This window comes from Phaseolus vulgaris, chromosome 1 (assembly GCF_051622355.1).
Source record: "Phaseolus vulgaris cultivar YP4 chromosome 1, ASM5162235v1, whole genome shotgun sequence".
Lineage (NCBI taxonomy): Eukaryota > Viridiplantae > Streptophyta > Magnoliopsida > Fabales > Fabaceae > Phaseolus > Phaseolus vulgaris.
The window spans coordinates 50,894,968-50,909,158 of record NC_143498.1 but is presented as its reverse complement, the minus strand read 5'-3'; the positions used below and the strand labels follow the sequence as shown (position 1 = coordinate 50,909,158).

The following is a 14,191-nucleotide window of genomic DNA, read 5'->3' as shown; positions in this document are numbered from 1 at the left end:
ATTTTCTTTGATTTCATTCTTAGTTTTTATTTCACGCAAGTTGTTTTTCTATCTATATATTTTGTTTTAGTTTTCTTAGTTAGTTATTTAATTTTGTTTATTTTGTATATTTTTAGTTTTTATATATTATTCTTGTTTTTATTTTTTATTTTTTTTTTGTTAAAAATTATAGTTTTATTATATTATTTATTTTTTAGTTTTTATTTAAGTAAGTTTTTGTTTTTTTTTTTGTTCTGTTTTTTATTTACTATTTATTTCTCTTTCTCTTGTTATTTTAAATTTTCTGTTTTCTTTATTTCATTTTTTTTAAAAAAAAAAAAACTATTTACTTGTTATACTAATCTTTGCTTGAGTTGTCTTATGATATTAAGAAAACAAGTTTTTATACAATTGAGAAGACAACCCAGAAGAATAGAAGTTAAAAATAAAGAAAAAAGAAGCAAGGAGAGAAGTTAGAAAAGACTGAGAGATGATGATGACGGTACCTATCACCAGTTGAGGGAGAACATATGGTTTTAATAATGAAGTGGCTAGGAAATTCTGTCTAGCCAATCACTTCTATCAAATAAGCCCAACTGGTAAACCATGGAGAATTTCAAGGGAAACCCAACCTATGTTATGTATTTTGACCTGGGGACAGGTTTTATTATTTAGGGGGCAGATCCAGCAAATGAAGCAAAGATCGTAGATAAAGATCTTAACAAAAAGCTGGATGATTTCTTAAGAAGAGAGGATTGAGCAAAAATATGGTTTTATTTTTCTAATTCTCTTTTCTTTTCAGTTATTTGAATTTTGTCTTATTTTATCTATTTTATTTTTCGGTTATTTTGTTTTCTGTTTATTTTCTTATTTGTTTAGTTTGTTTATATTGCTTATTTTGAATAAATTTCTTATTAGTTTGGTAATTTTAAGTCTTGAATTATCTTTCTTGACTAAATTTCAGTTTTAATTTGTTTGTTTTCTAGTTTTTTTTTTCAAATAAAAAAAGAACTAGAATATTAATTTTGAATTGTGGAAAAAAGAATTTGTGTTTAAATATTAAATAGTGAGATGAATTAGACACAGGTTAGAAAAGAAAATATGATTGAATCCCTATTCAAATGTAGTTAAAATATAATACATGAAAAGTTAACAGGATGATTGATTATGACAGATAATGACAAGACAAAAAAGAATGAGACCATTTAAACCAAGTGAGTGTGTGAACCTGAAACAGTTTTTGAGAGTTTTACTGATGAATTGACAGTTGTGGTTGCTTAATTTTTATTTTTGTTGCATCATAAAAGAGCATGAAGATGATTGAGGCAATTGTTTGTGTTAATTAGGAGCCAGGGCCAAAAAGCCAACCTTTATATTAGAATTCCATTTTTTTTTATATCCCCTTTGGGCTAAGAAATTTTTTGTTAATATTGTACCTTAACCTTTATTGATATAATTTTCTACCCTTTAGCATGTCTAAGGAAGGAGAATATAAATGCAATACATATAGAAAAGGGAATGGTTGGTTCTGATTTTGAAAGTTCAAAAAGTTGAAAATAGGAATAATCTTTTCCTATTATTGAAAAAAAAAAAGAAACAGAAGAAGAAAAAGAAATAATAAAAAAAGAAAGATAGAATTTTTTTTATCATGAAAAGAAAGAAAATGAGGAAAAATGTGACATCGAAAGAAAGTGGTAATTAGATAACATATATGTTCTCTATAATTGAATTGTAGATATGTTCTTCTTTAAGATGTGCATTTTGTTATCTAAGAAAAACCAATATTTTTTGGAAGCCCAGCCTCATTACAACCCTGGAAAAGACCTCAAGATTCATGTTTCTAATATGTTTGTGATTTGAAGATGAAATGAAAAGCAACTGTGATTTGTTATGATTCAGTGAAAATATAGAGAAACACTTACCCGTGAGCATATGAGAAGATATTCCTTGATGAATTGTCATTTATTTGTTTTGATTTGATCCTGGAAATTGATTGTGTCTATAATTTTCTATATTTGAATTTGAAAGCATCATAAGTTTCTAATTTGATCTGTTGTTTAGTGAATTAAGCTGTTTGATATTTAAATTCAAATATATTCATTTACTTTGCTTGAGGACAAGCAAGATTCTAAGTTGGGGAGAGTGATAAGTGTCTAATTTCAGTAATATTTCATATTAAAATATAGGCACTTATGAGGATTTATTGCTAATTTACATATAAAATAATCCCTAATTTATGAATTTATACCTTTTTACATTTTTTATGATCTTTATTTGAATAAGAGTATTTTATTCCCAAATTTGGTGTTAATTGCAGATTTCTAAGGAAGATTGGAGATTTGGATTAAAGATGAATGATTTGAGCTTAAAAGATAAAGATAGAAGGTCCCATAATGGAAAAGATGCAAAGAAAGATTGGGCCTTTTTTTATGTTTTATCATTTAGCCCATTAGCGCGACACAATAAACAACTTAACCCTAGAAAACTAGGATAAATAGAGGGCTAGAGGCTCAACCTTAGGTGCCAGATTGAGAGGAAAACACCATAGAGTGAATTGTAACCCAATTGGGAGAATGGAAGGTGATAGAAGTATGCGTGGCTAATTCTACCATTTGGGATTGGGAGTAATCTGCTCAAACTCTTATGTATTGAGGTGATATTTTATATATTAATATTCAGTTCTTGATTGATTATTGGTATTGTTGTTTTACTTTTAATTTTCCGTGACAAATTGAGAATCTTAAATCTGACCGGGAGGTATTTTTAGGGTTCGGACCTAAACAACAATACTTAACATATTTGAGTGCTAGGAATAGACTTGAAATGTTAATTGCTATTAAACGTCTGAGCTTCGTTCTAAGTTGTTCTTATAATTATGCGAGGGATCGATAGTTAGGGGACATTCTTAAGGATTTTATATGCGAGGAATCGATATAAATGATTTTTATACGGGCATCAATTTCAATTAAAGAACTTAATATTAACATGCTAATCAAAATACATGAGAGTGAGAGAGATGAAACTTAATCCCAATTTTTCCAATTGAAGCAACTAATTCTTTGTTTGTTTTCTTATTGATCAGTGCCAACATAATCACTTCAAACTCTTTTTTATTGTTCTGTTGTTATATTTAGCGAATATTGTACTCGATAATTCACTGTTCTTTGTGGGATCGATATCCGTCCTTAGGGACAATTATTACTTCTGACAAACGCGGTGCACTTGCCGTAAAAAGTCATCAATATTGGGTCGGAACTTCCCGTCGATGAGTTTTGTCCCTCGCTGTATTGTTGAGTTGCGTGGCAAGGGAGGATGCCCGAATCCTTTTCCTGCTGTTGCACCACTGCTGATTGAGCAGCCCTACCGCACGCCCTCGAAGAAAAGCAAGGGTGTGGAGATGGAAATGGAGACATAGTCGCAGTTCCAACCCCTTCCGCGTCACCATCTTTTCCTTCAATTTCCTCTTCGCATTCAGGGCCACCCATACCTTCAGCTTTACTAAGCACACCTTTGTTCTCTATATGGGCCTCACCTTGTTTAGGCCCGAGAGAGAGTGCTCTAAACGTCCGAACCCCTTCAATTAGGTTAACCAGGGAGTGTTTAATTTCTGCGCAGGCTACGTTGACTAGGCTAGTAGCAGATAAAGCTGTCCCTCCCTCAGACTCCCCTCGCACACGTTTTCCTTCATTTAGAAGCGAAAAACCACTTTTATTCTGACATCCCATATCACTCTGCGCCTTATTCTCAAACCGCTTCCAATTTGTCTCCAGCTTCGATTGGGATTGCCCTGCCTCCTCGGGGACCACACCCCATCGCATAATGCCATGGTCGGCGCCTTCTTCGCCGGAGTTTTCATCAAGAAAAGTTTCCTCCACTACAGTTTCCGACAATAAAATACTGTCCGATGAGGCAAGGTGATATTCAAGACAGGAACACTCTCCTCTCCCTTGACTGAAGACCTCCTCAACAAGGGAGATGTTGTAAACTTGGCCATTAATCCTAAAACCCTTCGTCATTTCTAGTTTCCAGGACCTAGGTAGCCGAACCTGCAGCAGTGCATACTCCATATTTTCCTAAGACAGAGTATTTTCATCAATATCTACCAACGATGCTACTTCACCGACCACCTTAAAGAAACAATTTTTATTCCACAAGGTTACCGGTATACCGTAACACCTCACCCAGGCTATTTTATGGCCAGCTTCAAATTTCACGGACCAAGGTTCAATATTAACAAACAGAGAGACGAACCATTCTTTGTTAAGCTTAATAATTTCCTCCATCCGTTCTCCTTCTTTAAGAGTTAAGAGAACTAGATTATCACCCATAAACCTCAGTTTTACCCTGCTCATACCCCCTTTGACGAACTCTTCATTCAAAGAGTCAAAAGCAAGGTCAGGGGACATCCATCCAACCGCACTACGAGCCAGCCATGCTGGGGTGTTTGATTTTGTTTCAAAAGTAGGGCCTTTCCAGTCACCTCGCGAAGTTTTGCGAACAACATCAGCATAAGACTGTTTTGGGGAGAGACCTCTTCGATCTACTTTACCTGTTTTCACTGTTCTCTCACGCCAGATCTCCTTCTCCTTCATCCTACCACCTGAGACATTGACTTGGCTTTTATTTCTTCCATACACGTTTGGCTTGTCCTTTCTATATACAACCTCTGCTCTCCTATACTTTGGGAGATTTACATATAGTTTGAGGTTGCCAATATAGATTTGATCCAGCTGCTTTTCCAACCTCACCTCATTTGGTACAGGGAAAAACGCACTAACCCAAATCTTCTTCCCCATCTATTTGGGCGCTTAGATATGAACACTTCTTTCACTCTAGCCCATTTTTGAAAAATTCTAAACATGTCTTGCTCCCCATAGCTGACTGGGAAATTAGAGAAGAAGAACGTAGATGAGTTTCTAGTTGATGAGTACTTTGACAATGTACCTGCCTTATATTCTGCCTCTCTTCTCCGATGGTCTTCCCTCTCCCACCTCCTCCGGTCCATCGCTTTTTTGTTTCTGGTATAGTTGGATCCTGTTTAACTTTGACTCAGTAAGGCACAGCTTGGATGAAGTTAAATATATTTAAAAATTATTTCTATAATCTTGATAAAAATATTTAATTTTTATATATTTTTTTTAATACAATTATCTTTTTATGGTAGATAAAATATTTTAGAATTGATTATTTTTAATATTTTTTTGCTTTTATAATTTAATGTTATTTTTTAAAAAGCATATTTACTATCAAATAATTTATTAAATTTTTTATATTTATTTTGACAATGTATATTTGTAGTATTTGACAAATTTAGAGACTTTATAATTAGTCTTCAGTCAATTTTTTCTTCACTTTTATCCATGAAATATTTTAAAATTTTATATTTGGTCATTAAAAAATATTTATTATATTTTATTTCATTATTATGTTTATTTTTTAAAGCGATATCTAAAATATTTTGATTTATTTTATTTTATCTGCGTTTATCATACTATGTACCATGTTAATATAGGTAATATTGAGTTCGTAAAGAAATACTTAATGTTTTAGTTCAAAACTAGAGGAAAAAATAGAATTAAAAAGAAAGACCTTACTAAAATTAGCAAATATGAACACCTTTTTCCTTCTGTCTTGGAGTAACATCTTACGTTTTTTCGTACCAAAAAGAAGAAAGAACCAATAATTTCCCCCCTCAGAAACATTAAAGGTACAAGAACTAGAGTATGAGGAAAATTATTGAGTTTGTAAATATTTTATGAATATATGTATGGTAAAAATGAAAAGATTTATGGAAATGACTATACATTAAAGTGGTGGTAGCATAATTTTGATTCAATGGATGTAGATACAAAAACATACTTCACTTATTTTTACTGCGTCAGTGGGAGCATATCTTTTGCCTAGAATGTGTCAAATCCATTATTCATTTATTTGTGCAAATGCTGCGAAATAATTCAAATAGACAAGTGCAAATGCTTAATATTTATCACTTATTTTTGTTCTCATTTTATCAATTATAAAAGTAGAAGAAAAAAATATGAAAATGAAAATAGAATATCAAAAAAGTACTTCAACTTTTTTATTCTTATAATTAATTACTTATTAAATTAACTACTTTTCAGAATTACTCTTTTTTACCTTTTTTCTAAACTTATTTATCTTACTAAATTAACTTTTATTAGTTTTTACTCTTTACGTTTTTTTCGAATTAAATTATAACTTTATGTTATTACATTCCTCTTTTTTTAAAATAACCAGCATGTTGTACAATTTTATTAGAAAAACATTCTCAATTTAATTAATTTCAAATCATTAATATTTTTTCATATTTTTTCCTCCATTCATTTTTTAAACAAGAAAGCAAAAATAAATTACAAAACGCATTTTAAAATTCGATTTTCTGATAATTGAATTTTAATACTGAATATGTTTTTTTTTCTAATTATTTTTTTATTTGTTTGTGTTGGGTCTTAAATATATTATATGCCTTTTTTATAAGTAGAGATTTTGTAAATGTGTGTACAATTTTATAGTTTTCTCTAGAAATATCTAAGAATTCGTTTTTGTTATTAGGTGATATTTCCAATTCCCAAACTCACTTTATGTAGATTTGATAAAAGGTGGAGTGAGAAGACATTGATTAATGAGCATGATAACAGTGGGAATGAGTTATTCCTTAGTATTTAATTATTGTTGCAATTACTAATTTTGAAACATGTTTGTACTAGTACGTCTTATGCATGTTTTAAGTTTCGTTGTAAGGAATGTGTGTTTATAAATCTTGTAGTGTTGTTGGGAATAATACTTCAAATTGTTATCTTTGTGAACAAGGAAATTAGTTTAATGGTGTTTTTAGGCCATTTTTTTTTAATGTTTAATTTTTTGTTCGAACAATGATATCATTGTTTTCTGTTTCTTTCTTCGTGCACCTTGGTACGTGCTTGTAGCACCCCTAACTATTAAGTAATAAATATATTAGTCTGTTTTAGTGGGTCTGTTATATATATTGTTTTATCTTCTTTTTGTAATTTTTTTTTTCTTTTTCAATAATAGTATTTTCCTTTCTTTTCTTTGAATGTGCACTCAATCTCACATCCTACACTAACTTTTAAAAATTCAAAAATATTCTTCTATTAAAATGTTTGAAGTTATGGTCATGGGGTTTGTGTTTGTAGAAATGTTGGTGCGTGAAGAAATTGATGAAGACACTCCTAGTGTTGTTGTTGAGTTGTTCCTAGTGTTGTTGTTGAGTCGTTTTCTTGATGATGCGTGGTGATAGAAGGTGAATGCATACAATGTTTTTTTTTTGTCTTTACATCTAAATTTGTTTATGCTCGTTTTTTTTTTCTGTGATTGATGTCTTGTTCGTGACTTATTTATTTAGTTTTTATTAGTTTGAGTAAGTTGGTTTTTTGATGATTCTATTTTAGTTATCCATGTTGGTTTGTGTTGGCAGCTTTTGATAAGTTTATATTGAAGAAGTTTGTAAAAAGGTTGGATCACCCTGAAATAATTCATATTTATTTATTCATTTATTCATATTAATAAACAAAAACAATGATTTTATTGAAGGGCAAAATCGTATTTTCATATTTATTATGGGATTCCATCCATCATATGGTGGTGCAGGAAGAAGCCCTTTAGTGTGTTTTAGCCCATCCTTTGGGTCACAAAGTGAGTCTCGTGATATCGTTTTCAGCTTGTTGGTAAGATTTTTTTTGTTTTAACCCTTTCTTGGGACGTGTTGCTTAATTTTGTTGGTTCCGACAAAGGTCTCGTTGTTTATGTTAGCATTTTAACCATGTATAATAGGGGCTTGTTTTTTCCTGTATCCTACATTTTTCTTCCTACACCCCTATATTCTTTGAAATACCTAAAGTATTCTTCTTGATAGTTTTGGATGATTCCAAAATAAAAAGTATTCTGTAAGCAAAAGGTATTTTCAGAATAGTAAATTTAGAAGACAAAAAACTTTCATTTTGAAACACATTTTTTTTTACTTACATAATGGTAAATCCAAAATTCATAAAATATGTTCCGAAAAATATGTTCTAAAAATATTATAGAAAAATTAATTCGATTTTTTTTTAAAATGGTAAAATAATCTTTTCAAAAAGGATGGAGTGCAGGGAGAAATTTGTTGGGGTGCAGGAAGAATCACCCACAATAGGGTTGGGAAAGATCCATTAGCGTGTTTTAGCCCATCGTTCGAGGGACAATGTGAGTCCCATTATAGGATTTTGGATTTCATGGTAAGGTTTTTGGATTTTTCACTTATTCTTTAAACGTCTTACTTAATATTTTTGTTCCAACAATACTACCATTGTTTTCATTAACATTTTTACTGTGTAGAATATTGTTGGTGAAGGTCCATTATATGTTTTAGCGATCCTTTGGTGCCACAAAGTAAGTCACATTATAAGGTTTTGGACTTTCTGGTAAGGATTTTTTTGGATTTTTGACCTACTTTTTGGATGTGTTACCTTTTCTTTTATTTTAACAATAGTTTTTAATATACATTTCACATATTTTTTATTTCTATTGTATTAAAATAATTTTACGTTCATATTTACGTCTCTCGTGTCTATTGAACATATTTAAGTGATCTCATATAGTTTTCATCTTAAAAAGTGTTTGTTAAGTTAAAAAAAAGAATTGAAAGAGAATTGGGTGCAGATAGATGATAATTGATAAGGTGTAGGAATAATTTGCCAACAAATAACCGCGGATTCGAGCCCGGCCCACTCATCTTCGAAACAAGGTTTTAATGGTTGAAACGACGGCGTATGGTCTGTTGTCCAGAAACCCTAATATGCTTCCTATAAATTCAGAACGCGCTATCCAACACCCAGAGCTTCCAACACTCGTGCATCTTTGAATTCGGCGACGCCTTATCGGAGTAATTGTTCATTTGATTCTATTTTTAATTCGCATATTTTTTGCATTTATGTTCATCATACAATTCTCGGTTTACGTTTTATTTTGCGATGATTTTTGACATGAATCGTATAAGATCACCGTGATGACTCTATAAAATTCAAGCTCAACAGACCGGAATGCAGAGCATTCTCTCTTCCGAGAGATAGCGTTGCGTGTCGACAACCCCGCTGAACTGAGTGATCTTCTGTTTTTGTTTTGGATTATTATCACAGTTTTTCATATTCCTATTTTCTGTTGAAAGTTTTTATTCGTTTGTTTTCGTTCAACAATACTGCTATTATTGTGAACTTTGTTTATTTGTGTGGGGAAAGTGTCATCGCAATGAAGATGCTAAAGCTCCCTCTTCTGAGATTTGGAATTGAGGAAAATTGCTGGCAGAATCGAACCATAATATCTTAGCCATCACTGAGTGATGTCTTTCCCCTATAATATTTTGTGTATTTCGGGTTCTATGTAATCCCAAATTTTATTTTATTTAATTTAATTATATTGTCTAAACACAATTTTTGAATCACAATGAGGTCAATGATGATTTTATTTTGCCTACATTGGATGATTATCTGGTTTGTTATCGGATGTGATGTTTCCTAACATCTGAGACCTCCTTCATGTTTTTTTCAGTTTCAAACTTAATTGAAATCTCAATTTTCTGTAAGATTTGATTTTTTTAGGTTAGTTTTATTTCACGTTTCAATGTATTATAATTTAGATTATAATTTAAATAATATGTCAAAGTTTATTAATTATTATCAATTTATAAATGTAGAAAGAAAATACAGAATAATCTCTGTATATTTTTTTTGGCTAAGGTTGCTCTTAAAAATATTACATTGAAATGAAAAATGTAAATTCTAGTAAATATTAAAAAAATTAAAATAATTAAATCTTGAATAAATATAGATAAAAGTAAAGAAATATTCAATTCAACATTAAATACAACTTCATAATTTTGTTTCTTTAAAAATTATAATTTTTGACCCAACTAGTGTAAAAGTATCATATAGTAACAGAATATCTACTAAGTTAGATGACAACAAGCCTCGGTCATTATACCGACAACATTAACTATTAATGTTTGCTCAAATGGGAGAATTTGGAAGAACGACAACCGGAAAGAGCGAAACTGTTTATGATAGGAATGAGGAACTTAAAATGAGTAAAAACAGAAAGGACTTTACAACGGTTTAAATAAATAGTTAATTATCCTTAATTAAATCATTTAAAAATTATTTTATTAGCTTTATAAAAATTTAAGGTTAAATACTTTATATTTGTTGGTTAAACGTACTCTAATACTATCAGAATCACAATCTCTTAAGCTCCAACTTTTTTTCTTTCTAAAAAACCAACCTTTACATAAACACGTTAAGTCAAATAAATTTATTATTAACAGCAAATCTTTTTCTTATTTAGTACAGTTGTTAATTATATGCTAAAATTCAAGCTATAAATAATCACTTATTATTATAATGACTTTATTGACACTGATTAAGGAGAAAATAAAGTATTTGTTGTAAAAAAAAAAAATCTTTAATAAAACATTTCACACTGATACTGATGCATGCATGTGTTAGTAAACCCTGATATTTTGGTCGAGAAAACGAATTTTGACATGGGTGTTGATATATTAATATTCTTAACAGTAAAAATACACTAGAAGAAAAAAAAATAGAAACCAACAAAAATTAATTACTAAATTAGTTTCTATTAATATTAAATAGTTTTTAAATTAGTATCTAATTTGTAATAAGATTTTAACTATCAATAAGAAAAAACTTTTTTTTAATTAAATATTAATTTAGAAACATTTAACAATAATAGAAACTAATTGAGAAACCAAATTTTTTTTAATTTTTAAAATGATTTTTAAGATATTATAGTAAATAATTATTTTTTGTCATTATAAATTTGTTTTTATTTGATGATTTTTTTTAATAACATCTTAATAAATTAATTTTTATTTTATTTTTTAATTTAATAATATTATTATTAATATAAACAGTGTTAATTTAATGTTTACAGTGTCAACAAAATTTTTCTCTTTTGACATAGGCAACGTTTTTACAAAATCGCGTAGAACGTGTCAACTCGAATTTAGTGAAACAGATGTATAAAATTTGTTGAGCAAGAAAGTTGGCTAGATACAAGTCCCCTCCATTTTTCTCCATCTGGGACTCAGAATGCTGACCAAAACCCACTCTCTATTTGACTCGCTATCTTCAAAATCTCATATTTTAAGGTCCACTTCTCCTATAAACGTGTCCATGAGTCAAAGAGTCAACGCTATATTCCAAGTCAAATTTTATAAAAACTACTTTCATATCTATTCATCAATTAACAATTCCTAGTTGCTTACTATTTAGCAGCCCACTGAAAGGGTTTTGCTATAGAAAATTACTTCATCCCAAAAGTGCAGATCCTCCTAAATTCAACCAAACTTTCCTCTCAAATCTCTTTATATAATCACCCTCACTTCCATTCTTAACTGAATTACCCAAACCATATTTTCAACACAAAACTACTCTTTCTCTCTCTCTATCTCTCACCATAACACTAACACAGAAAACAAAGATCACACCACAATTAAGCTTCTAGTTTGTGAGATGGAGAGGAGTTTATCAGAAAATGGGTCCTCGGGAACATATGGAAGCAGTGAAGAGGAGATGTCAATAACGAAAGGTCCATGGACAGAGGAAGAGGATTCAGTTCTCTCCGATTACATCACACTCCACGGAGAAGGTCACTGGAACTCTGTTGCTCGCTACACAGGCATGCAAACATTCATGTCTTTTATATGTATAACCACTCATGATTACATATCTTAATCTTAATCTCACACCCACGTTTTCAACTTCAGGTCTAAAACGAACGGGCAAAGGCTGCAGACTACGATGGTTGAACTACTTGCGTCCTAACGTTCGACGTGGGAACATAACCCTCCAAGAACAGCTCATGATTCTCGACCTCCATTCCCGATGGGGCAACAGGTACTATATATCATCACTTGTGTTTATTTAAACATGATAAAGTAGATAATTAAACCAAGTTTTCATGTGCTTGGGATAGAACACGTTAAAGGGGTGTTGTGGTATTTGTTTAGGTGGTCGAAAATAGCTGAACATTTGCCGGGGAGAACAGACAACGAGATTAAGAACTACTGGAGAACGAGAGTGGTAAAGCAGGCTAAGCAACTGAAATGTGATGTGAACAGCAAACAATTCAGAGACACGCTGCGTTTTGTGTGGATGCCACGCATGCTTGAGCGGATTCAGGCTCAGGCTTCGTCATCAGGCCAAGCCCAAACCACCTTAACCTCCAAGGTTCAAGCCCAAAGCGACCCTTGCGGAGGAGCCACCGCCACCGCCAGTAACCCGGGTTTGCTGTCAGAGGCTTCATCGGCGGTGGATGTCCACGAGGCGTCTCTCTCTGATTCCGGCGCGTCGTACAGTTTAATGGGTTGTGGAAGTTGGTCATCATATGGTGCAGAAGAAGGTTATGGCGGTGTTGACTTGTGGACGGACGAGAATATTTGGTTCTTGCAACAGCAGCTCGCTGATGATTTCTGACGCATTAACAGTTTACAGTTTAACGTGTTATTCCATAACTCACGTCACCTTGTTCCTAAGTTGAAATTGCAAAGCTCCTCATAATTCATCAACTGTAATAACCGTGAAACATGTTTTTTTAAAGTTGCCTTACATTAGTTTTAATCTGTCATATATATATATATATATATATATATATATATATATATATATATATATATATATATATATTAATTATTGAAAGAGGTTTCAAAACAATTTATTTAAGGAATGTACACAAGGGATTGTAATTTATAGCTTTTTCTCAGGTTTGTGGTTTGGTGTAATTGGAATAAAGTACACAAAACATTTGAGTTGTGGGAAACCTTCATATGTCTCTCATCGGTATTCCCAGGCGTGAACAAGTGGTAATGAATGAAGATGTAAATTTTTAACTGAAATACTGAAAAAAAAGGAGATAATAAATATAAAAAGTTGATCAATCATAATGAATGTATCTCCGTTTGGTGCAGTTCATGTTCGTGTAGTTTAGCATTTTGTTAATTTTTATCACAATTTTTACGGTACAATATATGTACTAGGCCAATACGAGTCCCGGTTCCATACTCGTGCCAATCCGTGTGTCCACTCTCATCTAATTAAGTAATACATCTCTAAGTACAATTCACTTCATTAATCCAGCTCAACAAGGTAAGTCGATTAAAATAATATAAATAGTACACATTCCAAAAAGTAGATACATCATTAATGACAGCACTCTTACATCTGAATGTCGTGCTTCTTTACTGACTTAAGCGTCGGAATGCCTTCTACATATACCTCATTCGATATTCCTCAAAAGACCAAGTGATTGAGTAACCTTGACTCAAAGGAGTTCCAGAAAGTATGGAAGTAGAAGCTGAAGCACAAATCGATCGCACTTTAAGAAGATGGATAACCAAGCTTCTGAATAGTTTTCTATGTTTATTTCCTTGTATTTTAGTTTCTAGAACTAATGATAAATGGATGGTAGTAGAAGATATAAGTTGTTATAATTTTGAGAGTAAAAGTTGGTTTTGATTATTAGGGAAAGGAATGGAAAATTAATCTGGAAACTAAGAGTAACTTTGAAGTTACGGTGTTGTACACGTGTTATCTAGAAGAAGTGAGGTTTGTTTGACATTAAATGATTTTAGGATGTTGATTATAATATGATTTAAATTCGATGACTTTGTCGTTGGTGCTGTGGCACTCACGGCCGCAACCTTTGAAACTAACTTCTAAATTCTTTCCTTTTTTTGAGTTCTTCACACTTAACTCCACTCGTCAACTCTCTTCGCTTTTCTTTTATTCTTGTCCCATGCGTGGTCACACCACAGCTCAGCCAAAATCCTGATTTCTGTTCCTATAATTTTTTTACTTATTACTATTTTATTCATTGTTGCAGATCTTAAAATTAGACGAAAAATAAAGATTAAATTATAAAATATATATATTTTTGTTTTATATAATATTTTTTTTATAAGATTAAGTTAAATTTAAAGTTTAGTGGTTTAACGAGATTTGTTGATCATTGTTCAATTATCTATAAATATATATTGATATTTTATTTTATGCGTGAGTAATGTACGGTTGAATATTGTAATAGAATGGTATATGATATACACTGCTCTGTTTTTAGTGAAAAGAATATATGCATGATTATTTTTTATTATTAACGTGAATGAAAAGCATATGAAGGAAGAAAA

The 14,191-nt window shown here is 31.2% G+C and overlaps 1 protein-coding gene and 2 non-coding genes across 3 annotated transcripts; all 3 read left to right on the top strand.

Moving 5' to 3' along the window:
* Window positions 1-8,991: 8,991 nt before the first annotated feature.
* LOC137816754 (small nucleolar RNA Z107/R87) lies at window positions 8,992-9,101 on the top strand. The gene has a single exon (XR_011081868.1). It is a non-coding gene; the product is annotated as a small nucleolar RNA Z107/R87 (small nucleolar RNA).
* Window positions 9,102-9,230: 129 nt separating this feature from the next.
* LOC137816782 (small nucleolar RNA R30/Z108) lies at window positions 9,231-9,332 on the top strand. The gene has a single exon (XR_011081891.1). It is a non-coding gene; the product is annotated as a small nucleolar RNA R30/Z108 (small nucleolar RNA).
* A 1,973-nt stretch (window positions 9,333-11,305) lies between these two features.
* Window positions 11,306-12,577, top strand: LOC137814806 (transcription factor MYB78). The gene is made up of 3 exons (XM_068617717.2): window positions 11,306-11,688; window positions 11,777-11,906; window positions 12,020-12,577. Exons 1-3 carry the CDS (start codon window positions 11,523-11,525, stop codon window positions 12,483-12,485), a joined length of 762 nt encoding a protein of 253 aa, XP_068473818.1. The 5' UTR covers window positions 11,306-11,522; the 3' UTR covers window positions 12,486-12,577.
* The last annotated feature ends 1,614 nt before the right edge of the window (window positions 12,578-14,191 follow it).

Excerpts from the sequence above, each read along its gene's own strand:
- LOC137814806 (XM_068617717.2), top strand. The coding sequence starts at position 11,523 with ATGGAGAGGAGTTTATCAGAAAATGGGTCCTCGGGAACATATGGAAGC. Across the intron at positions 11,689-11,776 it reads CTCTGTTGCTCGCTACACAG|GTCTAAAACGAACGGGCAAA; the intron begins GCATGCAAACAT and ends TTTCAACTTCAG. Across the intron at positions 11,907-12,019 it reads CATTCCCGATGGGGCAACAG|GTGGTCGAAAATAGCTGAAC; the intron begins GTACTATATATC and ends GTATTTGTTTAG.